Raw genomic sequence first — 27,500 nt, 5'->3', positions numbered from 1 at the left:
TAGGGTTAGGGTTAGGGGTAGGGTTAGGGTTAGAAGTCAACGTTCGGAATAGCGGTGTTTCGGAATGGCGGGGTGTAACCCCTCAAGCCACCTAGCGCCCACCGCAGATACATACCGGAAATAAGCGGCGGTCGAGTTGGATGCACTTTATTTCATGCCAAAAATAGTGTATTTTGCAGAGTGGGTGGGGTGCTGAGGGGTTCACCACTGCGGAGAATAGAGTTTCAACAACGCAAAACTACCTTTGGTTTGGTGAGTAGTGAAATAGTTTTGTTTATTTTGACTGATGTTGAGCGCTCGGAGGGGCCGACAATCTCGAGTCTAGCCATTTCCCGACGGGTCTGTCAGAGCGTCTCCGGGAGGAGACGCGATGGACCAGAGCTAGTGTAGCAGTATGGGCGTTCCCCACCACCCATGCTCCTCCCCCTGGTTGGTCTACTGATTGAGAGCAGTACTTAACCAGTATGGCTGTCAGCTGCCAGTTAGCTGTCTGCCTCTACAAGCTGCAGGGGCGCTGCAGGGGCATTGCATGTGCTTGTGCAGTGTGCACAGCACCAAGGTGGTCCCCCAGCTCGCGCTGGCCTTCTGGCTTCAGCTACACTTGTGTCTTGCTCTGTGAAGCAAGATGCTACAAACACTCTTGTCTGGAGTTGTGCGTGGTGATGATCACCACACGTCAGTTTATTAGACCCTACCCGGCGCCTGCTGCTGCGGACGTGACATGGTGTGTGTGTGTGCCGCCCGAGCTAAAGTGGGCCGGTGGCAGCTGCTGCTTTGCTGTCCGTAGAGTTACCATCCATTGAGAACAAGGTCTTACATACCCAACTCTGAGTCCTCCCGTTCATCAAGCTTCTGTTGAAACCCTGGTGTGGTTGAAATGACCGCACACCCGATGGCCTCGTGCTATACGGACATAACTATTTATTAATTTGGTTATTTGTTTTATTTGTGATATATTGTATTGAGTCTCAACGCTGTTATTTCTATTGCAGGCCAGGTGCTGGGGCTCATCGTTTGGGACAGGTGACGGCCACCCATGGTAGTGGTAATTCCCTTTTGATGTGTTGCTATTATTTTGTGTTTGGTTTGTTTTGTTCATTGAAGTGCCACTGCTGTGGGTGGGTTGCCCTGTCCCTCTTCCCCTCCCCCAGCACCGGCCCCCCTACAGTAGATGCTTAGTAGTTTCATTGTTGACTCACCATTGATGACACTGATCTCTATAGACTGCATTCCAGTTTTTATTGTTAAATGAAATGATAATCATATGACGATGACCTAGAGCTGTTAATAAAAGCCTATTTTGTACTTTTGTAAAACATGTTTCTGCCTGCCTTCTTGTGAGAACGAACTTGTGTGCTACCTTGAACTTAAGGTGTTTAATTTAGATAATAACTATTTCCGGTGGTGTAATTCCACCGGTGGCGTTGTCTGGCTGCTCCTTATAGTGCAATGGCTTAGTGAATTACCGTTACGGAGCGGATAAAAGCGCAGAACTTTTTTTAGGCTTCTTTAGGACCTAACGATGGATTTTATAAGGGTAAATAAACATGTTGGATTTTTGATGTTTACCCATATAATATCCATATAAAGTTGGGCTCCCATAGACTTTCTATACAGGAGGAAAATACCCAGAAAGAGAATCTGCTTTAAGTAGGATGTGAGGGGTCTAACTAGGGGTTTGTCATGATTCTGAATCCATTGCAAGCATTTGTTTTGCACAAAAATCTTTCCTTGGGCGAGAAATGGCCCCACAAAATGATGGTTTAGTGATGAGTCATCATTTTTCACAGTTTTTTGGGGGCCATTTCTCGCCCAAGGAAAGATTTTTGTGCAAAACAAATGCTTGCAATGGATTCAGAATCATGACAAACCCCTAGTAAGACCCCTCACATCCTACTTAAAGCAGATTTCCTTTCTGGGTATTTTCCTCCTGTATAGAAAGTCTATGGGAGCCCAACTTGATATGGATATTATATGGGTAAACATCAAAAATCCATGATGTTTACCCTTATAAAATCCATCGTTAGGTCCTAAAGAAGCCTAAAAAAAAGTTCTGCGCTTTTATCCGCTTCGTTTCGGTAATGTCAAAAACCAGCGTTAAGCAACTGAGCTATTACATTATGATGCTCCCACATATTCTCACGCACGCACCAGTTACAGTAACTTTCCCCACAACCCACACATATTTTGGAACACATATCTTTGAACGGGTAAGGTCTAGTATATTTAATACAGCTTCAAATGGGCTCCTTTTAGTGTGGGATTTTAAACCCAGATGTAAATGTTTTTTATTTATTTTCTATAATGTGAAACTGAGCATAAATCACAGAACTTAGAGGCCAAGTAATCATGAAGTGCTTTTTGTTTATTATATATGTTTTGGACATTTTCTGCTGTATTCAACAGTGTCAGTATAGAGACGGGAAGGAGGGAGAGGGTATTGGGTCGGATTTGAACCTGGGCCAGCTGCGGCAAGGATTTGACTGTTATAGTACACACTACACAGTATCTACCAAGATCCTTTCTGTAACCTGCATCATTTTCTCTGCTGTTTCCCTTAAAGGGGAAGACCACCCATTTTCAATATTGAATTATGTCATTAATATACCTTAGAGGAGTTGTGTGGATGTGTTGCCTAGAACTGGAGGATTGATTTTGGGGTTTTTATTGTAAAGTACAATGTGTGATGACATCAAGTTGTAGGCCTACTTTACAATACAAACACCAAAATCAATCCTCCATCTAGGCAACACAGAAGGGGGGGGGGGGGGGGGGGGGACGACTTTTTTCTATTTCCACACAACTCCTAAGGTATATTAATGACACCGTTCAATATTGAAAGTGGGTGGTCTTCCCCTTTAAGTTTAATAGCTGTATTTTTGTCTTTACACCACTGTGTCACTGGACTCTAATAAAAGATTATAAATGTAAATTTCAATCATGTACTTTTGGGGATGACTTTACCTCACTGCATTAACTCATGTTACATCAGTCACAACATAGGGAATAAATCGAAAGAGGTTTACTGATTTTGAATATTCTAATCTGTTACATTAGAACCAATCTGGCTAGCCATCATCAAATTAAATGGAAAAACAGCACCCTCTCTGTTTTGTTCTTTTTCAGAGAATCTGTTCTTGAGATTACTAACTACATTCATTGACTTCAGGTAGTAGTAATAGTACAATTCTTTATGTACATTTGACCCTAAACAAGTTTATTAAGGATATAAGGGCTTATAGCCTATTGCAACTCAGTATTTGTTTTCTGTCTTGATAATGCCATTGACATCACTATACAACAGACAGTAATGTAAGCAGTTGATGTGGAGAGGAACTACTGAAATGAGTGGCACCAAATACTTGCCAAATACCATAGTCAATCCCAACGAACGTAAACAAATAGATTGACTTCCGGTTGTAACTTCAAAATATAATTCATTAACTCGTTTTTTGTTTTTCCCAAATAAAATCTAGAGGACCGGACTGGAGGATACGCCTATGAACAAACAATAATATTCTGATGATTGATTGCAACCTTTGTCACTAACTAAGTAGCCTACATTTAAGTAGCCTACTTGTCTTAAGTACAAAATAAATTGTACAATTTTGAGGTATTTGTACTTTATACCGGGGAATAATTTTACTTCTACTCCACTACACCGGACCTGAGAGACAAATACTGTACTTTTGCTCCACTACATTTATTTGAAAACTTTACTTACTCTTTCTCTAGTCTACTTTGTAGATTTTACCGAAGAGGAAATCCTATTTGTGTTTCAGTTGGGAGACATGACGCTTGCGTGTAGTCTCTCCAGGAGAAGGAGAGAAGGGTCCAGGCCAGGTCCAGGCCAGCCCAAGAGGGCGTAGATACCTTTTTAGGAGGCGGAAGCATGTTTGCAGTCTATTCATTTACAATGGGAGAGCTAACGTGAACACTAGTGAAAATAATAGTTCAGAAGCTATGGTCACTGAACTAAATATTGGACCAGATCATCACAAGCCACATAATATTAACAAAATTGTCATACTAAAGTGGCTTTTTTCAGCAACACAACGAAGGAGAAAATCAACTTTAATATTGCTCTTTAGCTGTCCCAGCAACACACTCTCGCGGGATCTATAGCACCATAAAACAGGACGTGCGCGAGATTTGCCTTCAGAGCCGGCGCCCACTTAAGAGGCTATTTGCAGGATTTGTGTACAATATCGCACTCTAGTGGATCCAATGAAGTTGAGCTATCCTCATTAATTGAATATCTTTGGTCCAGCTTTGGAGACATGGCAACCGCAGATATAGCAAACCTCGCGAGACCGGAAGTCAGTGGCTGTTTTCAATGTACTGCTGGAACGGCTGGAACACAGGCGAAGATAGAAAGCTAGCACATTTTATCTTTATTTTAACTAGATCATTTTGTAGGACTAAAAAAATCAACAACAACAAGCTCAACAACAAGCTACTTGTTTTGCTGTGAAACGTCCGGAGAGCAAAATGGAAGAATATAATCCCAGCGACGAGGTCTGAATTGAATTTTTAATAAAGTTAGCAATGTTCTCTGTGTGTATGTGTGTGTGTGTGTGTGTGTGTGTGTGTGTGTGTGTGTGTGTGTGTGTGTGTGTGATAAAATACATCTAGTCTTGATCTAGCGGCTATGGAATGATATGTTTATTTGTCTTCATTATGTTGTCTCACACACACACACACACACACACACACACACGCAATAACTATGAAATAAATATTGTTTTAAAATTCTCTACCCACGTGGATGGCAGTGTCCAGTGTCCACAGCAACAATAAATAAACATAAAAATAAATATATAGTTATTGTTATCTTAGTTATTCTGCCCAGTGGGAATGGTGTTTTTAGCCTTGCATCAAGACTGTCGTAGATGTAGGCCTATTTTATCCAGTCTGACTTTAACTTATTATTATTATTTCATAACATAGACCTGTGCTTTTTTTCTCCCTAATTGCAGGGCTCATTCAATGCCGACGACGCAACCAACACCGTTAAAGAGGTATTATTAAACATGTCTAAAGCCACGGTTGTTATATGTAGCCAGAGAATGTCTGTGACACAGTATGCGCATACATTTAATGTATTCGAAACACCCAGCCATCGGTGCTGCTGCTGCTGTGTCCAATAATGAATTCCTAAGACTTGGAGTCAGATATTGCCCTCTAGCTTCAAATCCATTTGAAAGTTGGGGCAGAAAATGTGTGTTTAGTTAAATATCTGCACTTTTCTCCGACATGGTTACTGTTTTCTTTTTTCTTTTTCTTTACATATCTACTGCATAGTACTGTGTTCTATTTGTCTGTCATTCAATGTTATATGAGATACTTCAATGGTTTCCAGTGGAAATAAGCTTAGTCTTTTCATGGATCTCCTTTTAGTAGACCTTGTACCAGTGAACTGTACCGTCATGAAACTGTACCTTTTCCTATGCAAACTTCTAATAAAGTCTTCAATCAATCAAATGGAAGACATTCTCTCCGGGCGAGGGGCCAGAAATTAGTGCAGGACTAAACACATCAAAACTTCCTTTGGGATGCAATGTATGGGGCACACAATTGCTGGTGGTGTGAATAATTACCCCACACCAATCGCAACGCAACACACCTTTCAAGTGTGTGCCCCAGACTTTACAACGTGCAGCTTTCCAAACTCTAATTCGGGGTAATGCTTTTCAGAAGTTGCGAGTAATGTCATTTTGTAGTTGAACCGGACCTTTTGACGAAAAGTTCAGTGGTCGGAGAGACATACTTTGACCAAAACCGAACTTTTCGGTCAAAAGATCTGGTCAGTCAAATATCCCTTTAATGTTGTGATGTTGTGAGCCGTTATGTTCCAAACACGGCTATAAATAGTATCAGTGGGCAAAAACAAACGAGGCTCAGTTTTCTTTACGATTTACACCATTTGCCTTAGGTGCTTAGCAAAAACCAATGACTGCCACATGACTGGCTTGTTGACTTGATTTTAATCCTTGAAAAGTTGTGTTATTTTTGTTTAACGTGTTTGTGTTGTGTATGTGCGTGCGTGTGTTGCAGTGTATTGACAACATCTTAGGTGCGGTAGACTACAACCAGAACCTGGTGAACAAATGGACGTCCAGTATTGTGGAGACGTCCCTCACCCAGCTGGTCAAACAGGCGAAGGCCTACAAGTACATCGGTATGTTGTGGGAGTGGGTCCTATTATTAGGCCAATGCATCTCCCTGCAACTACCATTGGGCATAATAGTTGCAAGTGGTTGCACTGGATGCAAGGAGTTGCATTGGTGTGGACTGGCCTTAAAGGGGAATGCCGTAGGAGTGCTTTTCTTTTAGTAATCTGATGTTATTCCATCCATTAACAAGTGGTAGAGGCTTGTAGATCTGCTATTTTTCAATAGTTAAAGCACAAAATAATGCGTTCCCAGTCTGGGCCAGCAGTGAATCCTTGTACCCAGGGCCCAGAATTTGGTGCGACACCCCCGCTGGGGATAATAGTTGCAAGTAGTTGCAGGCTTGTAGATCTACTATTTTTCAATAGTTAAAGCACAAAATAATGCGTTCCCAGTCTAAATCCGCCTTCACACAGAGATAAAAAACATGCCGTAAAAGTGCACAGGAACGCAATTCTGTGCGCCTCCAGTCCGTGAGACTGTTGTTGATTGACAGTCACTCTGTTGAATCACTTCCCTGTCATTCCCCACAGCCCGACCTACACGCAGAGCAGCACTGCTTTCATTGGCTTCAAGAGCTCACGGCACGCACGCACAAGATTTGAATAAAGTCGGTCGCGACGAGCTTTATTCAAATTTCTCAGCCGGTCTGATGCGTGCGCTCAGCGTGAAATTGGGCGTTTTTTGACGTATCGCGCAAGACGGGCTCCACGCCAGCCCCCATTGGAAATGAATGGTATACGTGCGCAAACATACGCAACACCAGCTCAGTGTGAATAGGCCTTCAATGGGTTAAACCCCCTACCCTATGAAGAACATTCATGGTGGGCCAGCCCAGCAGTGAATCCTTGTACCCAGGGCCCAGAATTTGGTGCGACGCCCCTGATGGTCAAGTCCTGTGGGCCCCGCTTTCTTGATGTTTTAAGATTTTTTATGTTCATTTTAAATCCTGTTTACAAGGTTGCATGATGATGTGTGCATTATGAGTGAGATGTGATTGATTGCGACCGTCAGGTCGCACTTACTATCAAAACCTCCACCAGCTGTCTGTCTGTCTGTCTGTCTGTCTGTCTGTCTGTCTGTCTGTCTGTCTGTCCGTCCGTCCGTCACACGTCACACTTTTGCCCTGCTCATATCGCCGCAACCGTTGCCCCGATCCATGCCGAATTTTGCACACACACTCCTTGCCTGCCAAACCACAACCTCACACCCTGAGCCACCATCAGGCCGATTCTTGCTAAACACATTTTTGGACCCTGCTCCTAAAGCCTTTGCCCTAAAATCACGCAAATCGCTACACAGTATGTCTACACTCATGTCTTCAACATGGATCTGTCCCATTTAGCGCCACCTTCACGCCCAATTTTTAAAACTCATTTTTGGACACTACTCCTACAGATTTTGCCCTAAAATCACGCAAATCGCTACACAGTATGTCTACACTCATGTCTTCAACATGGACCTATACACATGTGACCTGAAGGTCGCTTACCTCCCGATTAGGGAGTCTTACTGGTGTGATGTGTCCCCCTGTGCAGTGACGTGTGCTGTGATGCAGAAGAGTGGCGCAGGACTCCATGCTGCCAACTCATGCTACTGGGACACCACCACAGATGGTAAGAAACTAAAAAAAAATCTTCATCTTTATTCTTTTTCTTTTGTTTTTTACACAATACCACACTCCAATAAGAGTCACAGGGTTCCCACGGTCATGCAATTCCTGGAAATATTTTGAAATTAGAAAAAATATTTTTCCAGTACTGGAAAGGTTTTGGAATCTATCAAGGGTCCTGGAAGGTCCTGGAAAAAAATAGCTATGCATTGTCTTTGGTTATTGATTTTGTTAATACCTCTGAAATGACAAATTAAACATTGACCAAATTGTCAAATATTAGAGGCAGAAATTGTGAAAATAGACGATCTACATTAAACCGTGTTATACAAAATTCCTCAACTCTTAGTGCTCGTCGGGGTGCCGGGTCCCCAGTTAAAATATGATTATTTCAGGGGTCACGGCCTGAAACGGTTGAGAACCACTGACATACACTACCTGTCTTTGGGCATTGCGCATAGGAGTAAGCGACCTGTTATGTAGCTGAATTATTGTTATATAGTCCTGGAAATTGGGTTAAATATTCTGGAAAAGTTTGGGAAATTAATTGGTAAAAATGTGTGGGAACCCTGAATACAACACTCCAATAAGAGTCAGATTCTACAACAGGTAACACTCCCTAAGGTCGAGTAGCGACCGCAGGGGGTACCAGCTAATTTGACTATTTAGACTTACCTAGGATTTTAAGAAATTGCAAAAAAAGAAACACGTCAACATATATATGAATAAGAGACATGGTGGGGGCGGACATTCATTGATGATAAATATTGCATGCAGGCGAGCATAATTGCATGTAAACTTACAACCAAAGGCTCTTCAAAGCACACGTGAGGAGGAAAAGTAAAATGCTTTCTAAATCGCCATTTCTCAAACTTTTCCGTGTCAATAAAAGGACCCCCAAATTGATATATATATATATATATATATATATATATATATATATATATATATATATATATATATATATATATATATATATATATATATATATATATATATATACATACAGGCAGGTAAATAAAACATCAGGGCAGGTGAAGTTGGCTTTAAGGTTGCCCGACAGGGCAAGTGCTCATTTGAGAGGGGACACAAATGTCTATAAACACAACACCAGATATCTGTCTAAACACCTGAACGTGGCCAGTGTGCTGTGTCTTCTGGTCTGTGGAATGTAAAATAAGAGCACTATTTACCTATAATGTGCTGTTTTTACTGTCGCTGAAATAAGTGATAAATTGAGCGGTAATTAAAATCGTACCTATCATTTTATAATGGACGATTTACTTTTCGGGCAAGTGAGCATTACCTTCAGGCAAGTTGAACATGACCTGTACTTGCCCGATGGGCAAGTGCCTCTGAGACCTTAGTGTCAACCCCTGATATATATATATACAGTACTTAAAGGAGCTATAGTCAACTTTTTCATTGTAGGGCCGACACTTTGTTTACATCCTGTAAAAAGTGTCGGTCTGACAATGGCCAAAATGATTATTTTATCATTATTTGACGCTTTTTGTGGTCATTTTTGAATAGAAACACATATATGAAGCTTATTTTTTTATAAAATAATTATTTTCGAAACATTATTTTTATTTTAGCATCCGTTTTTCAAGAAAAAGTTGACTATAGCTCCTTTAAATCCCATCAATTCTTTTTGTATGTTCTTTCGTAAAGTGAAGCCCTGCTTCATCATTCAAGGCTGTCGTACAAAACTAGTGAAACTAGCAGATCTACAAGCACACAACGCCTCGCACGTGCTTGTAGATTGGCTAGTTTCACTACTTTAATTCATTTTTAAAATACAAAACGAACGGTTTTGGACATACAAGGTTTCCACACGACAACGACGATATTCTTTCTTTTTTTTTGTTTTCTCTCCAGGAAGCTGCACAGTGAGATGGGAGAACCGCTCCATGTACTGTGTGGTTAGTGTCTTCGCTGTGGCAGTAGCATAGGAGGACACACACGCACGCGCACACACAGACAGACACACACACACACACACACACACACACACACACACACACACACACACACACACGCGCTACATGCACATAGGGCTGTCACGATATGACATTTTACATGACGATTAATTGTCACTCAAATAATTGGCGATTAACGATTTAATTGTGTTTTTGTCGTTGACAATTACATTTCTGTTTGGCTTTTAGGCTTTGAAGTTGTACATGGTAGATATGACACATAACCTATTATACGAAGAAATTACTGACATATTTGACAACTTACTACTTAAAAAATAACTTTTAGAGTGGAAATAGCCGATCTACAAGCTCACAACGCGATGCGACGCGTTGTGAGCTTGTAGATCTGCTATTTCCACTATTTTTGACTTTCTTAAAAATACATGAACATTTTTCAACATGGAAACGATTATGACGATTATGTCAAATAATCACGATTATGTCAAATAATCACGATTAGACGATTACGTAATAATTGTGACAGCCCTACATGCACAACCCACCCAACCTGCTCAAAGACATTGCAATGCGTTTCCACGGCCAGCAGGGGCCCCCCAAGTGCCACAGAGTCCACAGTACATATTACATCTTGTTGAATGGCTGCCCTTTCCTTACCCTAAACCTCCCCCCTTCATCTGTCCAGCATGGCAGCTTTACGGATGGTGAAATTGGTGACCTGAAATTTAGAACACTCCAAGACAGTTCATGAGATGCTGTGTTTGTTTGTTTATTATTTTTTTCCCGGTAATGTAATCATGAATGTGTAAAGAGACAAACCGATGTTGCTTAACTTGCTTTGAGTTATCTGAAAGGGGTTGCCCTTCTTACCACAGTGCTTTATAAACTTGCATCAAAGGCCATATATATATAGTTATATTCCGAGTTATATTATTTAAACGCATGTGTTCTCCATCAGTAAACAATGCAGTTTTTAGTGCACTTATTAGTATTTCATGATCCGTTCATTATACTGTCCTATTGAAAAGGTGGTTCACTGGTTGGTTAATAAACTGTGCCATGGTGAAAAGATGAGTTAATGCAGTACACTGTGCCATGGTGAAAAGATGAGTTGATGCAGTACACTGTGCCATGGTGAAAAGATGAGTTGATGCAGTACACTGTGCCATGGTGAAAAGATGGCTAGTTAGGTTTTATAAAGTAATGAGAGGCAATAAACTGGAGTTGAAAACAAGCAACTAGTATTAGTCATTTGTTTTGAACTAATATTATATTTAAGCAATATTACACAAGAGGGTGTGCATATAACACGGTTATCCTGCACGACAGCCTTGCCGCAGGAACGAGCCGACAGGCGAGTTCCGTAGGTAGGGCTGGAGTGAGCCACTGTTGTAAGTATGAACATCAAAGCAATGTTTTTAATACTTTTTTATTAGCACATGCATTCCATACATTCCATAGGGCTGGACCACACATGGACTACATGAGACCGTGAACTTGCGAGGCGAGTTGCCCCTATAATGCTATTGAGTGAAAGAACTACAATTTCTAAAATAAATACAATATTTAAGGTGTTTTCCTTTTTTGTTACATGGGACAATTATAACATCAAGACCGGCTATGCATTATTACACATCATTACTTAACCATTATCTTATGCTTTAACTGTCTTATGCGAGCTTGTAGATCTGCTATTTTTGAAAAATTGTGAACATTTGTGCAAGTCTTTGAATGTTTTTGACACATATTTGAGTTAGAAATGTTAGCTTTTAAAAAGATATATTTAAAGATTAGCAAGAAAATCTAGATTTAAAAAATTAATTAGCCGATCTACAAGCTCGCAGCGCGGCCCTCGGTGCTGTGCTGTGAGCTTGTATATCTGCTATTGTTTAATAGTCAAAGCATAATATAATGGTTAAAGCGGTTCCAGCTCTTAATGGTTAATTAAGGCATATAAGGCTTATTGTATTGGGTTAACAGGTGCACAACAAGGACATGGCAGTAACATGTGAAATGGGAAGAAGCAAAAAGAGAAGAGGGTTATGTTGTAAAATACAGAAGGTAATTTCTCTATCAAATTGTGAAAGAAACCGGAAACAGAAGACCTTGTGAAATTACTTGACGTTTAGAACAAGTTCCATTTATACACTCTCTGAGAAAACATATGCTGGGACCCCCAAAATGACAAGTATTCGGCCACGGACCGTGGGAATCGCTGTTTTAGGGGGCCCCTTTTCACACGGATTTAGCAGTGTTGTTGTGAGTGAAACACAGAATAATATTTAAACTTTTCACGGTGGATGTGCTAGAACAGTGGTTCTCAAACTTTGAAATTTGAAGGTCTCCCCTTAACCTTGACGTACAAACGGGTCCATTTGGTTCACTGTCAAAGTTGTACACTGTCAAAGTTACAGACTTGTATTGATCAATATAGACCCCCATAAAGGAACCTAGAGAGTCCCTGAAATCCACTTTGAGAACCACTGTGCTAGAACTAGCAACGAGCGGTACTCTTGTCTTGTTCCCGCGGCACAGGAGTTGAAAAGGCACTGGACTGTCCCACTGGTTGGTTTATGGGCGGGGAGGACTGGGGAGTCGGTTGCTGCAGCAGAATCCTGAGAAGGTTATCTCTTGGTGTTCTAGAAGTTCTCTTTGTTGAAGATGAACGACGTGCCTCCTTCGGTGTGAGCGATACTCTGCTGGCCCAGGGCCTTGCCAATCACCGCCGGGCCACACAGGAACACCCCCACTTTGGTGCTGAGGACAAAACGTACATGGAAATATCATTAAAAACTGTTTTAACCCATTCAGGCCTAGAAATGATTGAATGCTTTAACCAGTGAAAAATAGCAGATATACAAGCTCACAGCGCGGCACCGAGTGCCGCGCTGCGAGCTTGTAGATCTGCTATTTTTGAAAAAGTCGTGAAAATGTGTGCAATTCTTTGAATATTGTGTATTTTCAAAGCGAACGTTTGTAACTAAAATTTTGCTTCTGGGGGGGTCCCTGGAACGAAATATTTTGAGATGGGGTTCCGTGGCCAAATAAATATAATTTTGGGGGTCCTTCACATGAAAAGGTTTGAGAACCACTGACATAGTCTCTCAAGAACAGACTAACTGAGCTCCAGTTGAAGTGAAAAGGACCTTTTCTTTGACAATGGCTGGCCAGATTGCTGACATAGAAACATAGGTTTTTCAAAAAAACCTAAGAAGGATTCAAAAGACACTTATAGAATCGGGTCAAAATTCAAATTTTCACGATTTTTCAAAAATAGATCTACAAGCTCGCAGCGCGGCACTCGGTGCCGCGCTGTGAGCTTGTATATCTGCTATTTGTCAATAGTTAAAGCATAAAATAATGATACACGAAATGTGTACCCGTTCTAAAAGGGTAAATCTAGCGGCAGTGGCTCAGGATGTAGAGCGGCCGCTTGGGAAGGTTCCCAGTTCGATCCCGGGCTCCCCCAAAGTGTCGAAGTGTCCTTAAGCAAGACGCTGAACCCCTGATTGCCACCGATGTGCAGGTCGGTGCCTCGCATGGTTTCCTCCGCCATCGGTGTATGAATGTGTGTGTGTGAATGGGTGACTGTAATACACAGTCTATGTAAAGTGCCTTGAATAAAGGTGCTATATAAATACACCATTTACCATTTATTTTAACCCATTAAGACCTAAGAAAGATTCGACAAAACGCCTTCTAAATGAGTACTTTATTGTCTGTATGAACACTTTCAAGATTCGGAAAAAAAAGTCATTTAGTTTTGTGCGACAGTCTTGTATGATGAAGCAGGGCTTTGCTTTACCAAAAGACGTACACATTTGAAACTTGGAGATACAAGGTTTCTGCCCGACAGTGACGATATTTTAGTGATTATGTTGCGAGGAAAACGATGAGATAATAGCCATTTTGGTTAGAACTGACTGAAAATAACTTTGTGCTTCAAGTTTGAAATTATATTAAATAATATTTTTTCAAGTGTCCAAATAAATTCCAAATATTATCAAAGTGGGTGTGACGGCACCCCTGGACTGCCGTCACACCCACTTTGAAAACCCCTGAAGTAGGGCGCTAAAAAGGAGGAGGAAAAAACCCCACAAAAAGTTAGAATAAATTATGGAGATGCAGAGTATGCAGACGATATGTGAAAAGGCCACACCAATGCAACTCTTCGCAACTCCTTGCAACATGCAACTACTTGCAACCAACATCCCCAATGGCAGTTGCAAGGAGTTGCGTTGGTGTGACATGGCCTTAGAACGGTTTTGTTGCAAGGAGTTGCGACTAGCTGCATTGGTGCGGTCTGGCCTTTACACCCCCTCGTCCTATCAAGCAGCGCTAGCAGAGAGAGAGACTCACTTTGGGTGTTTTGTCGCAACGTTGCCAAATTCGTTGTCCCAGTTGGGCCTCCCGTAGAGCGTCTTCTGTTTGAGTCCAGTGATGGGGTCGTTCTCGTCCTCGTGGTGGACCCTGAAGTGTGCAGCCTGAAGACACAACCAGATTGATTGATTGATTGAATACGTTTATTATTACCGTGTATCATCACATATAGTAGCCCAGGTGTTTAACCCACAAGTCAGTCGACTAAATCTACAATTGATCTTGTCGACACAAAATGTATTTTGGGCGGTGCCTTGATGGTGTCGAGATGGCTGATTTTATTTACACTTGGTTGCATGCTGAAAATAGCAGATCCACAAGCTCACAACGCTGTGGATGTCGCGCTACTCACGGATCTGCCATTTCCAGAGCGCAACAGCCGAGAGGTAGTCTGGGATCACTTCACTTTTTGAGATTTGATCCGGTCGGGAGAGGAAACCACTTTACGTCAGGTTGTAGTACTCAAAGGACTACAATTTGCCGGAACTATCAAACCGGATTCAGTTTTAACCCAAAATAATTCCCCTGCGCTCAAGGACATACTTTTAGGGCCTACCTAATAAACTCCTTGATGCGGAGTAGTTTTGCTTTTGAAAATTTTGTTTGGTATATGCATCTTTTAGTCCAACTGTTAGCGACTGGCAAGACTACACTAGGCTACTCAAGCATTTTAATAGGGATTGGGGAAACATACGGAGGGAACCAAATCAAAGCGACGCCGCTTCTTCTAGTGGTTTCCGCGCTTTAGGCGGAAACCAAACGGCCCGTTGTGAACGAACACCAGGCTTTCTCTCAGAAAGCCTGGTGGGCGAGGTTAGCCGAGAGGTACTACTGTACCTCGGTCTCCTTCCAGCGGGTCAGGTAGATGTTGTAGGTGAGGAAGTCGGTCACACCCGCCTCCGCCATCTGGTGCTCCAGGGACTGCAGCAGGTCGGCGAACCACTCGAACGCCTCCGTCTCCGGACACAGCCAATACAAGTAGATCTAGAGGGGTTTGGGGGGAGAATCCGGAGACATTTGAGTACTTTTTTCCACCACTGTGTATGACGTCATTGTCAGTCGTCTATGACAGTGGTCCTCAACCTTTTCAGGCCGTGACCCCCAAAATAATCATATTTTAACTGGGGACCCCCACACAAGCACTTGGAATTGTAGGAGTTGGCATTACATTTGGTTTGACTCGATCATTGTGAAAATAGACGATCTACATGCTCACAACGCCTCGCGGTGCGAGGCGTTGTGAGCATGTAGATCGGCTATTTTCACAATTTCAGCCTCTAATATTTGACAATTTGACCAATGTTTGACTAGAGGTACTAAAAAGGTCTTTAAAGTCCTTAAATTGTCACTTTAAATATGTGCAGATGCCCTCTATACACTTCAACTTTATGTTGGTTTGTTTACTGTTGAGTGAGAAAACAAGGTTAACATCTGGTATATCTGGTATGTTAACATTTAGCTTAACATCTGGGGGCCCCCCAAAATAATTTGGGGACCCACAGGTTGAAAACCACTGGTCTATGAAATATCTATGATGTACGATCTACAAGCTGTGAGCTTGTATATCTGCTATTTTTCAATAGCTCAAGTATAATTCCAGGCCCCTCCACCTTGGTCCCTAGTAACTCCCCCCTGCCCCCCCCCCCCCCCCCTGTGCCCTCCTCCTCTCACCTTCTTGGTGAAGACGTCTGCGTTCTGCTGGTTGCGTCTGTACCACAGGGACTTGAGGATGGAGGCGAAGGGGGTGATGCCGATGCCCGCTCCCACCAGCATCACCACCTCGTAGCGGAACACGTCCTCGCTGGCCGTTCCAAACGGCCCGTCGATCGCCACCCTATGAGAGAGAGAGAGAGAGAGAAAGAGAGATGCATGTTGGCTGGGGTCATGGCTTTGTGGTGGACATTTGTCAAAATTCTATGTTTGCCACGTCCATACAAAATAAGCCGACAATAATGTTGCCAGAAACACAAAGACCTGGCCCTGAAGGTGTGTAACTCTGAACCCTGAACCCTGATAGTCGGGGGATATCTTAAAAAGTCCTGGAATAAATTCCTTACCAAAACATTTCTTCACCAATGTGTAAAAACAGCCCATAAAATGATGTTTTAGTGATTAGTCATCACTTTTCACAGTGGTATGGGGGTCCATTTCTAGCCCAAGGAATGTTTTTGGTGCAAAACAAATGCTTGCAATGGATTCAGAATAATTAAAAACACCTAGTTAGACCCCTCACATCCAACTTAAAGCATATTTTTTGGGAGTGATTTTTCCCCCTATAGTATAGTGTATAGTGAGTGAATGAGACCCAGAATTACCCTAGCTGTCAAAGATTTTCCTAGGGAAACTGAATTTCAGTCTTTGTGAGATGTGTTACTAGACACCTTTACAAACACATTGGTGAAGAGTATTTCTAAAGATATCCCCCGACTATGAAGGAGTGTACAAATGGAACCAAATGGACACCAACGGGTACATTTGGTTTTATTTGTACACACTCAGAGTTATGCTCTCTGAGTTATGGTCGTCCTTGCAAATAAAACATTTGAGAACGATTATAGTACTAGTCGGACTCCGAATGTTCCATAGTGTCACAGTAATTCAGTGTTATACATATTCTGAAGAAAACCTGAAGACTGACATTCAGTATGGGTATTGCGATCAAAATAAGAACATAATGGTGTGTAAAAGAAAATCTCAAATTAGCCACAGACAAGAGTCTTTGCCACGGACACAGTTGTCCTCGTACGGACATATTGATGACCCCTGCATGTTGGTATAACATAAATCACACCTAGTGTGAAGGGAGCGGTGCTATTTATGAGTTCATTTCATTAAGAGTCCCGCGACGCTTGGCCAATGTGACAATGGCCATGACACCGCTCAAAACTTCAATGGAGAAAGAGAGAGAGAGAGAGAGAGTCCAGTAATTGGAAAGTTTGACACCTCTGGACCGCCCAGTGTACATGTTGAAGTTCAAGACACTTAGCCCTCAACTGGCCAACATCTCCCCTGAGCACTCATCAATGCTTGCCCATGATATTAACACAGGTATTAATCCCAGGCCTAAAGAGGGAAATTAGCCTTGGCTATGAATCCCATATACAATGTTCATGTTCATATTTTTATAACTTCATACTTTTTTTTAAAAATACACATATAAATACTTTCATATATCTAGTGTCTACATATCGTCTCGTTGTCGGGTGGAAATCTTGTATGTCCAAGACTGTTCGTTTTGTTTTTATGATTTTTAAAATGAACTAAACTAGTGAAAACAGCAGATCTACAAGCACACAACGCCTCGCACCGCGAGGCGTTTTCACTACTTTTGTGTGACAGCCTTGTATGATGAAGCAGGGCTTCACTTACACAAACAAATTACACATTTGAAACTTGGAGATACGAGGTTTCTGCCCGACAACGACGATATGTTGTTGGTTTTCTGTTTTGTTGTACTGTGTGAGTGTTGTGTAGTCGGTGCATTGCTCTGAAATATCCTGTTGCTCCACCAGAGCCCCTCATATGGACCAACAGGAGCAGATGGTTTGTATTGGGCAACTTGTTAAATGTGAAACCTTTCAGGTCCAGACCCAAAAGAGAGATTAGATGTTTGACCTCAGCTAGTGAAAACAGCAGATCTACAAGCGATAAAATAATTCTACTGGTGATTCCACTGAAAAGGTTTGCACAACACTGATATACAGACATAGATTTTTCAGAAAACTGTTAGTAATTTTGTCACTGTTGGGCAGAAACCTCTCCAAGTTACAAATTTGAATGATTTTTTCGTAAGCCCTTCTTTATCATCATACAAGACTGTCACACAGAATGAGCGAAAATAGCAGATCTACAACGCCTGGTGCGAGGCATTGTGCTTGTAGATCGGCTATTTTCACTAGTTTTTTTTTTTTTTAGAATGATAAATACAAAACGACTTCTGACCTCATAGCAGGGTTCCCCAATTAGTTTTCCCCAAGGGCCGAATTATGTCCTGGGTACCAAGCCGAGGGCCACAACATTGCAGGGGGCAACTGTGGTGTTCCTGCTACTCCAGCGACAGTTCAGATATCGTCTTTGTCGGGTGAAAATCTTCGGGTCCAAAACCGTTCGTTTTGCATTTATCATTTTAAAAATTATTTTAACTAGTGAAAACAGCCGATCGACAACGCCTCGCACCGCGAGGAGTTGTGTGCTTGTAGATCTGCTGTTTTCACTACTTTTGTTTTCCCTGGCCTTGTATGATTTGCGAAAGAACTTACACATCTGGAGATACAAGATTTCCACCCGACAACGACAATATACTAGTATTGTTGCTGTTCTTATACTGGTCACCATTATTACTGTGGTTGGTGGGGGCCAGACAGTAGCCCCCAGCGGGCCGCAAATGGCCCGCAGGCCGCCTATTGGGGAGCCCTGTCATATAGGCATCACTTATTTTGTATGACATTTACCTGGGCAGGTGCCAGGCCTCCTGGGTCTCCTTCTTGTCGCCTCCGCAGGCCTTGTACAGGGCCTCGGTCCAGTCCCCCGCCAGGCGGATGTGGATGCTGAAGTTCTCGTCCTCTGGCGAGGACGACAGGGTGAACGGGTGCCACTCCAGGTGCGAGATGGAGGGACACTTGATGAAGACGTACTGGCCCACCTCCGACTTGAAGCCCTTCTTCTTCATCTGCAGCTCCAGGGTCTTGGACGGATGCATCACCACCTTGAGAGGAGGACATATAGGAGAGATCGATTGGATCGAATGCCTTTGTTAGACGGAAATGTGAAAACAGCATAAGTACAGTAAAAATAAAAAGGATTATGCCACTAATCGGTGGTCTCCCGTATCCCGTCTCTCGTGCTACTTCTGTTCTCCAATGCAAGTGGATGGGACCCAGAAGTACAGCAAGACTTGGCGAGTTCTAAGTTAATCGTTTTATCAAAAACAATGGCGTGCTCCTGGAGATGTAATAGCTTCTGTGTGTTGCTAACAGTGTCGGCGACTGATGTGTATCGAGAAAATGGACGTTTAAAAAAAAAAAAACAGATTAACAATTTATCCAATCGTTCCCGCTTTAAGCCCTGTTTGGGTAGGATGGCTCGAACAAAAATGGAATATATTGCATCTTTTCAAAAGACAACTGGAAATTCTTTTGGCACCAAATGAATACCTTGAAAGGTAAGATAGCCGTTTTACCCCGAAATTCTCCTTTAACTATAATAAGCTTTAATAACTTTGCCCTTTAGGGGTTGTTTGTCTGCCAGCCTATAACTTTAAACCAAAGAGAATACAGAGTAATCGTGTCTCAGTCAAGGAAGACTACTTAAGATGGAGGACATACAGTATTGTAGTGTTGGTTTGGTCATGCATGAGTTCACATAGGAAGCAGACAGAGGTTAGCTTCCTGTTTCTATTTTCAATTCCATTTTTAAAAGCAGAAAACTGCACTTATATAACCAGGGGCGTCACAAGGGGGGGGGAGTGGGACTGAGTTACTAGGGCCCAAGGTGGAGAGGGGCCTTCATTAATTTATACTTTAGCTATTGAAAAATAGCAGATCTACAAGCTCACAGCGAGGCACCGAGTGCCGCGCTGCTGTGTGCAAATCTTTGAATATATGTACTTTTTTAAGCAAACATTTGTAACTCAAATCTTGCGTCTGGGGGGTCCCTGGAACTAAATATTTCGAGATGGGGGTCCGTGGCCAAATACATATCATTTTGGGGGTCCTTCACATGAAAATATGTGAGCACCAATGACATAGAAACATAGGTCTTTCAAAAATTGAAATATTCAGACTCCGCACACATTTTCACGATTTTTCAAGAATAGCAGATCTACAAGCTCGCTGCGCGGCACTCTGCTATTTTTCAATAGTTAAAGTACCCAGGGCCCAGAATTTGGTGCGGACACCCCTGGTCTGTAGAAACCAACGATGTGATGCTGTCCATATTTCTTTGTAAGGTCTATGGTATAGAACATACCTTGGTGATGACCACCTTCTGCATAGATCGATAGAAACGGACCATCCGCTCGGTGACATAGATGATCATAGGCCCAATAACCCACTTCCATGTCTAGACAAGAAAAAGAAAAAAAAGGTTTAGAACTGCGTATTATACAAAGTAACACTGAGCTCAAATACGTTACTTATTTGAATTAATACATCGTGATTTAAACCAAACTGTATGGTAGTTTGAGAACCAGTGTGTTAACTCACCCCAGGGGGATTCCCGGCAAAGACGGGGGTGGGGCAGACGGTTCCGTTCCTGCCCCAGACTCGGAAGCGGTCCCTGCATTCGTTGGGGTCGTGCACCAGCAGGTCAGACGGCACCTGTCCCCGCACGATCCTCCTGTGGCCGTAGGAGGAACAGAGGAACGTTGGACCATTAACATTCAGGTTGACGATTAATCGTCGTCAGTGGTGGAAGAACTACTCTAAAATACCTAAAAGTAACTATACGTACTTACCTATACGTACTGTACCTCAGAACTATACTTAAAGGGGAAGACCACCCATTTTCAATATTGAACTATGTCATTAATATATACCTTAGAGGAGTTGTGTGGAAATTAAAAAAATGTTCCCCCTCTTCTGTGTTGCATAGAACTGGAGGATTGATTTTGGGGTTTGTATTGTAAATTACAACTTGATGACATCACACATTGTACTTTACAATACAAACCCCTTCAGGCGACTGCTACTCGATACTTGTAAATAGACAAGATAAAAATCTCCTGTCAAAAGAGAAGATGGAGAAAAAAAAGAACACTGCGACCCACCCGTAGCCGTGGAAGACCAGTGCGATGAAGAAGACGACGAAGAGGTGGTGGGTGTACCAGAAGACCTCGAAGTAGGACCTGCGGATCACCTCCATGGACGAGGTGATGATGAGGATGAGCGCCAGCGTGATGACCACGCCCGTCAGCCCCGCGATGGTGGTGAACATCACGTAGGTCGGGTTCTGGACGGAGAGGGGCACAGGGGGGTCACGATCACAGTCAGCTTTCATTTAATTTCATTCATAAAGTGCTCACGTTTTCTACTTAAAGGGGAAAGCCACCCATATTCAATATTTAACTATGTCATTAATATACCTTAGAGGAGTTATGTGGAAATAAAAAAAGTTCCCCCCCCTTCTGTGTTGCCTAGAACTGGAGGATTGATTTGGGGGTTTGTAGTGTAAAGTACACCGTGATGACATCTTCACGTCAGGACAGGACTTCACAACATGCTGGGCCCCTGATTCAACCCGGGAAAAAGAGTTGTAGAGGCCCTCATTGCGCGCTATAGAGAGAGATCTCTCTATAGCACTGCTGCTACTCAAGGATTTGCCATTTCAGATCATGACAAGTGACAAGCCAGTGGGCCAATTACATGAGTTATATTTCGTCATTGTCGGGTGGAAACCTTGTATGTCCAAGCACACAACGCCTCGCACCGCGAGGCGTTGTGTGCTTGTAGATCTGCTGTTTTCTCTACTTTTGTGCGCCAGCCTTGTATGCTGAAGCAGCGCTTTGCTTTGCGAAAAAATGTACACATTTGGAACTTGGAGATACGAGGTTTCTGCGCGACAGTGACGATTTACTTTGTTGGCCGCCCAGCCCCCAAAATGGAACGAAGGCCGACATTTTATTTTTATTTTTTTTCCTAATGGCCTAAAGGTCTCATGCATTATGCATTATGGATTATACGGTTTCAAACTGGGGGTCCTTGAAATAAATAAAAAAGGTTTAACGTCATTGACGGAGGAGGAGAGGCCCAAGGGAAAGGAGAAGTGGTATTTTACCAACACACACAGTGCTGTGAATCCTCAGTCACGTCCCAGACCAAAAAGGCACACAGTTCAACCTCCAGTTGTTTTTGGTCAACGAGTGACCAAAAAGCAGAAGCATGTGGTCCTACTGGGTCCAGGTGTGACGTGAGTGTACGTTTTACTGCTTTACTGTTTTAGGGCTCGACAATTATGCTATATAATGCTACTGAAAATAGCAGATATACAAGATCACAAGTCTCTCTCTCTGTCTGTCTGTCTGTCTGTCTGTCTGTCTGTCTGTCTCTCTCTCTCTCTCTCTCTCTCTCTCTCTCTCTCTCTCTCTCTCTCTCTCTCTCTCTCTCTCTCTCTCTCTCATCTATCTGGAGCAGTGAAAAGGGAAGGTGGACTTCCTGTTAAAAGTGTTTTCATAAAATAAAATACAATAAAACGAGAGTGAACTTTCAGTCTTGTTATCCTTTTAGCGAAACCGTTGACTGTACCTGCACTGTTAATGTGCATGCTAATAAAGTATCCAATCAATCAATCAATCAATAAGGTCCTAATGATGTGTATTGGTAGGATAGGTTGGAACTTACAGTCTCGTTAGTCCTGATGACGTTCAGGTAGGCATCGTTGGGTTTGTCTCCCACCCGAGACAGGGCGAAGGTTAGGGTGCTCGCGTTGCGGTTCAGCGCGGCGTCCATGAAGTACTCAAAGTTGAACAGGTGAGCTATGATGTGGATGACTGAGGGAAAAATATAAGTATATATTTTTAATTTTGTGTACGGTAGTTAATTTGCCCAGTGAAACGTTTTAAAGAATAAAACAGAGAAGTGATTTTTTACAATTTTTACCTATTTTTTTGTCTCTCACAATTGTGTATCACAATTTTGGGAGGGACTCTAAATTTGGAATTGCAAAAATAAGAACAGCAATAACAACAACAATTCTGACCTTTTAAATAATGGATATTGGACAGGTGAGGAAAAAAAAGGTCTTGATGCAACTTGCAAGTCAGAAGAAGCAAGCGACCAGAAATATACTGTGAGAGAACTGAATAGTCAGTCAAATGATATTTCAAATAAAGTGTATTTTCATTTGTTAAAGGCCCAATCTGGGATTGTTTTGAGCATGGAAATATAGTTATATTCAATATTTATAGATGGAACTTTTTCGCCCATCAGAATCACAATCGTGTTTTGTTTCGTTTTGGCCAAAACACTCTTTACATGTAAGGAATGTGATTACATTTCACAATGACTGTCATTGTACTTTAATCCTACAATCAAGAGACAGCAGCAAAGAGCCTATACACAGTAATCAGTTTTATCACAACAATCATGTTGATTTCATAGACTAAAACTATGACGAAAAATTTTAGTCAACTAACTTTTTCCACTGACGAAAATGTAATAAAAACTAAACAATAACTAAGCCATGATGACTAAAACTAAGACTAAATATAGTCAACAAATAAAAACTAGACTAAAATGATAGGGAGGGACTAGAGAAGAGATCCAGACAGTAGAACTAAAAGACAAGTCATGTCATGTTTGGTTGCGCTCAGGTGTAGCAGATCTCAAAGCTCACAACGTATTTAGTCGACTAAAAACGTACGATATTTAGTCGACTAAAACTAAAACATTCCAGACGACAAAAACAAAATCGAATTCTGTCCAAAAGACAATGGCTAAAACTAAATCAACGTTTGCTGTCAAAACGAACACTGAATGCCATGGTATGCTCACATGTCTGCAAGGCGATCATGTAAGCCACCAGCTTGTGGAAGGAGATGTTCTTGTCCAGCTGGCGAGTGACGGTGCGACCGCAACACTGTGCACATGGAGACAGGGGACAGGGGACAGGGTTGGGGTCAGTGACAGGAAAAGTGCTCACATTTCTTTTTAAGTATCAATATTGCAATGTAGAAATACCGCAGTCACAAGTAAAAGTCTGGAATTCAACATGTACTTGAATAAAAGTACAAAAGTATTGGCATCAAAATATAGCCTACTTGTAGTACTAAAGGTAAAAGTAGTTATTATGCAGAATGTCCCATTTCACGTTTTCAAATGTGTAAAATCTTTTTTTGAAAATAGCATATCTACAAAGCTCACAATGCATCGCGATGTGATGCATTGTAACTAAAGTTTGCAAATAATTGTAGTGTAGCAAAAGTGCAATATATTCCCTCTGAGATGACGTGGGGTAGAAGTAAAAGTATTGGAAATTTGAAACAGCCCACTGAAGAAGTAAATGATGAAGTAATTAGAAACCTGGATGGTGCCGCGCACTATGGAGAGGAGGTTCCTGCAGACGGGCAACAGAATCAGCAGGCAGTTGAAGTTGAGGACGGCCGCGGGGGCCCTGGCCCAGGGCAGAGCTTGCTGGGAACACAGGAGAGAAACAGCGTTAATGTTTTCATGCAGCAAATTTTGATTTAGTCTTAGTCTTTTGAATAACACACCCAGGGGCGTCAATTGGGTATGGCAGGGGTATGCAGCTGGGTCATACCCTGGGTCCAGGGGGGGGGGGGAGAATACAAGTTACTTTAAAATATAAATCCATGAATGTCTCTTTGTCTATCTGTGCTGGTTATGTTGTTAAATTACAGTAAAATAACTACAAATGCAAAATTTAACAAGGTATTATAATTATATTCTCCACACTTTTATTTTCCCCATCTTGATAGAATAGTATATTCCCAGGTTCCGCAGGTCAGCTGCACAGGTGCAATTCATTATTGTTAATTGTGGCACGTTTACTATATTATGTTAAGTTTAGCTGCACTTGAACAACTGTTCCAGACTGCCATATCCAGCCCAAGAAACCATATACATTTTTGGGGAAAAAAATAGAATGTACTTCTTAATATAAATGTATCATGCCTGTTGCTAAGGTATGGCAACATAAGGTATGGCAACATGACTGGTGTCTTGCACGCGCGCCTTTGCGAGCGTGCAAGACACCAGTCATGTTGCCATACCTTACCTTTTTCTGAACTGACGCCACTGAACACACCATTTAGTCTTAGTCCTGTCTTAGTCTTCTGAAATTGTTTTTGGCTAGTCTAGTGTTAGTTGACTAAATATCAAAATATTTAGTCTTCTGGGATTAGTCTTAGTCTTTTAGTCTTTGTCTCTTCAGCTATAGGCGAAATATAACCACATAACTCTGAACAAGTCATTGTATTATACTGTGCAAAACCAACAAGATTTGAAAATAACATATAAGTGCCATTCTCAAATGTAAAGATTAAAGATGTATTTGGCTTTAATTTCATTGCACAGTTACATACCAGTGTTAATTTTTACAGCCATTAGTCTTAGACTTAGATTTAGTCTTAGTCTTTTGAATAACACACATAAGTCTTAGTCTTCTTAAATTGTTTTAGTCTATAGTCTTATCGACAAAATATCAAAATCCTGTAGTCTTTTAGAGATTTAAAAAAAGGTCCATAGGCTTTTTTGGGCGTATCCTTTTAGTTGACCTTGAACCAGTGAACTGTACTGTCATGAAACTGTACCTTTTCCTATGAAAACTTCTGATAAAGTTTTCAATCAATCAATCAATCAATCAATCAATCAAATCAATACTGCATTGTAGAAATAAATAGCTACTCTGTTACAAGTAAAAGTCCGGAATTCAAAAAGTACAAAACTAAAAAAGTACTCATTATGCAAGTTTTCAAATGTATAAAAAAAATCACAGAACTACATTTAACCAAGGTTCCATTCAAACAGAATCAGATACAGATACTGTGAATGCAGATCTACAAGGGTTATGATACCGTGTCTTATAGTACCGTGGTTCTCAACCTGTGGGTTCTCAACCCACACAGGTTGTAAAACCTAAAACCGAAAAAGGAAATAAAGAAAAAAAAAAGAAAAGGCCATTGCTGTATCAAAACAAAAATAACAACAACTTTAAAACTGGTCAAACATTGGTCAAATTGTCAAATATACGAAATAGGCAAAAAACTACAATTCCAAGTCTTGTCAGGGTGGGGGGTCCCCAGTTAATTTTGTATTCTTTTGGGGGGTCGCCGCCTGAAAAGGTTGAAAACTACTGCCTTAGTAGGTTCTCAATTCATTTTTTTTTCAAGGGTCCCCAATTTGATAAGCATATGCGGCCATGGACCCCCATAACTCTGAGAGTGTAGCCTATACAGATGGATTCCTATACAGATGGTTCCATTTGTGCACTCTCAGAGTTACAGATTCGTAAGCGCCCATTTGGTTCCTCCTAACTATTCACCATTTAGCTGGGGACCCCCTGGAAACCCCGGCCTCAAGGACCCCTGGGGGTCCACAGACCCCACTTTTGGGAAGTACGGCAGCCTGTATAAGGCCATCCATCCCTCCTCCCCCCACACACACCTACCCACACATGCCGATTGCCAAAACCTTTGCAGGAAGTTGAAAAAAAGGACTCCATTTCACTTCTGCTCAGGGCTAGCCACCTGGGGGGGGGGGGGGGGGGGCATTGTATTCCCCCAGTCACTCATAAAAACAGATGTGGCCGAATGACATCCCCCCTACAGACCTACTTCCCTATCTTTAATCTGTTTTCTTCTTTTTTTTTTTTTAAAACAGGGCTTTCTTAAACAAGAAACGTATTAAATACTGACATGACACATTGATCGACTGATTGAGTAGTTTGCATCGTAAAAGGTACAGTTTCATGACAGTATACAGTTCACTGGTACAAGGACAACTAAAAGGATAAACCCCAAAAAGACTATATGGCTTGTTTAACATGATACTAACATGATACCGACATGATACTGACAGGATACTGTCAGGATACTGACATGATATACATTAATGTGTTTGAAATGACATTTCTAGACAAAAGGCCAAACTTACCCCCAGAAGATCCCTGGAATAGTCCCATCGCTTTGTGAGGAAATTGAAGTAGAATTGGACAAACAGGTATGTGTTGATCGCCATCCATACGAACTGTAACACATTGTGCAGATATTAGTATATATATACTTTATATATATACAGATTTATATTTCCAATGTGCTGTTATCGCATGCAGGGAATAGGCTTTAGGACAGTGGTTCTCAAGGGACACTTTGGGTTCTAAATTGACCCATTTGGCGGGTTCATTTGGTTCCATTTGTACACTGTCAGAGTTAAGGGAAGACCTTGAAATTTGAAAGTTTGTGAAACACTGCTTTAAGAGAACAAATGACACAAACAGACAAACAATTTGAACAAACCACACAATGTGTAGATTCAAAATACAATGCATACTCACAATGACAAAGATGGATGCTCCCTGGTTTGCAATCCAGCCCATGGTGACTGTGTGTGAGGGTGCGTCTGGCAGTGTGTGTCTGTGTGTTCTGGTAAAGCAGCTAAAGAGGAGGAGGAAGTCAGGAGAGAACCCAACACACACTGAAGCGATGCAGATGGAGTCACCCCTACTTTTATATCCCTGCTAGGTAGCAAAATGAAGAAGTGGTGACGAAAGTACTCCTCATTATGCAGAATGATTTCACATTCCTGTTTCACAGTTTTTTTCTTTTCAAATGTAAAAAAACTGTATAAAAGATCTTTTGAAAATAGCAGATCTACAAGCTCACAATGTGTCGCATCGTGAGCTTGTAGATCGGCTATGGAGTAGAAGGAGTAGAACTAAAAG

At 41.8% G+C, this 27,500-nt stretch overlaps 2 protein-coding genes across 2 annotated transcripts; one reads left to right on the top strand and one right to left on the bottom strand.

Annotated features, from left to right (window-relative positions):
- The first annotated feature begins 4,369 nt into the window (after positions 1 to 4,369).
- Positions 4,370 to 10,003, top strand: LOC308280017 (dynein light chain Tctex-type 3-like). Its single transcript, XM_080720273.1, has 5 exons — positions 4,370 to 4,518; positions 4,980 to 5,021; positions 6,058 to 6,181; positions 7,712 to 7,789; positions 9,667 to 10,003. The coding sequence occupies exons 1-5, from the start codon at positions 4,492 to 4,494 to the stop codon at positions 9,738 to 9,740; spliced, it is 345 nt and encodes a 114-aa protein (XP_080576399.1). The 5' UTR covers positions 4,370 to 4,491; the 3' UTR covers positions 9,741 to 10,003.
- Positions 10,004 to 11,961: 1,958 nt separating this feature from the next.
- cybb (cytochrome b-245, beta polypeptide (chronic granulomatous disease)) lies at positions 11,962 to 27,196 on the bottom strand. The gene is made up of 13 exons (XM_080720234.1): positions 27,114 to 27,196; positions 26,714 to 26,806; positions 24,122 to 24,232; positions 23,594 to 23,678; positions 22,442 to 22,590; positions 20,872 to 21,053; positions 20,309 to 20,441; positions 20,073 to 20,165; positions 18,557 to 18,810; positions 15,777 to 15,939; positions 14,943 to 15,089; positions 14,085 to 14,209; positions 11,962 to 12,482 (listed from the first exon to the last, which is right to left on the bottom strand). Exons 1-13 carry the CDS (start codon positions 27,153 to 27,155, stop codon positions 12,365 to 12,367), a joined length of 1,695 nt encoding a protein of 564 aa, XP_080576360.1. The 5' UTR covers positions 27,156 to 27,196; the 3' UTR covers positions 11,962 to 12,364.
- Positions 27,197 to 27,500: the final 304 nt, after the last annotated feature.

This window comes from Nannobrachium achirus, assembly GCF_963921795.1.
Source record: "Nannobrachium achirus genome assembly, chromosome: 24".
Lineage (NCBI taxonomy): Eukaryota > Metazoa > Chordata > Actinopteri > Myctophiformes > Myctophidae > Nannobrachium > Nannobrachium achirus.
The sequence above is the reverse complement of the archived record's forward strand: the minus strand, read 5'-3'. Positions and strand labels throughout refer to the sequence as shown.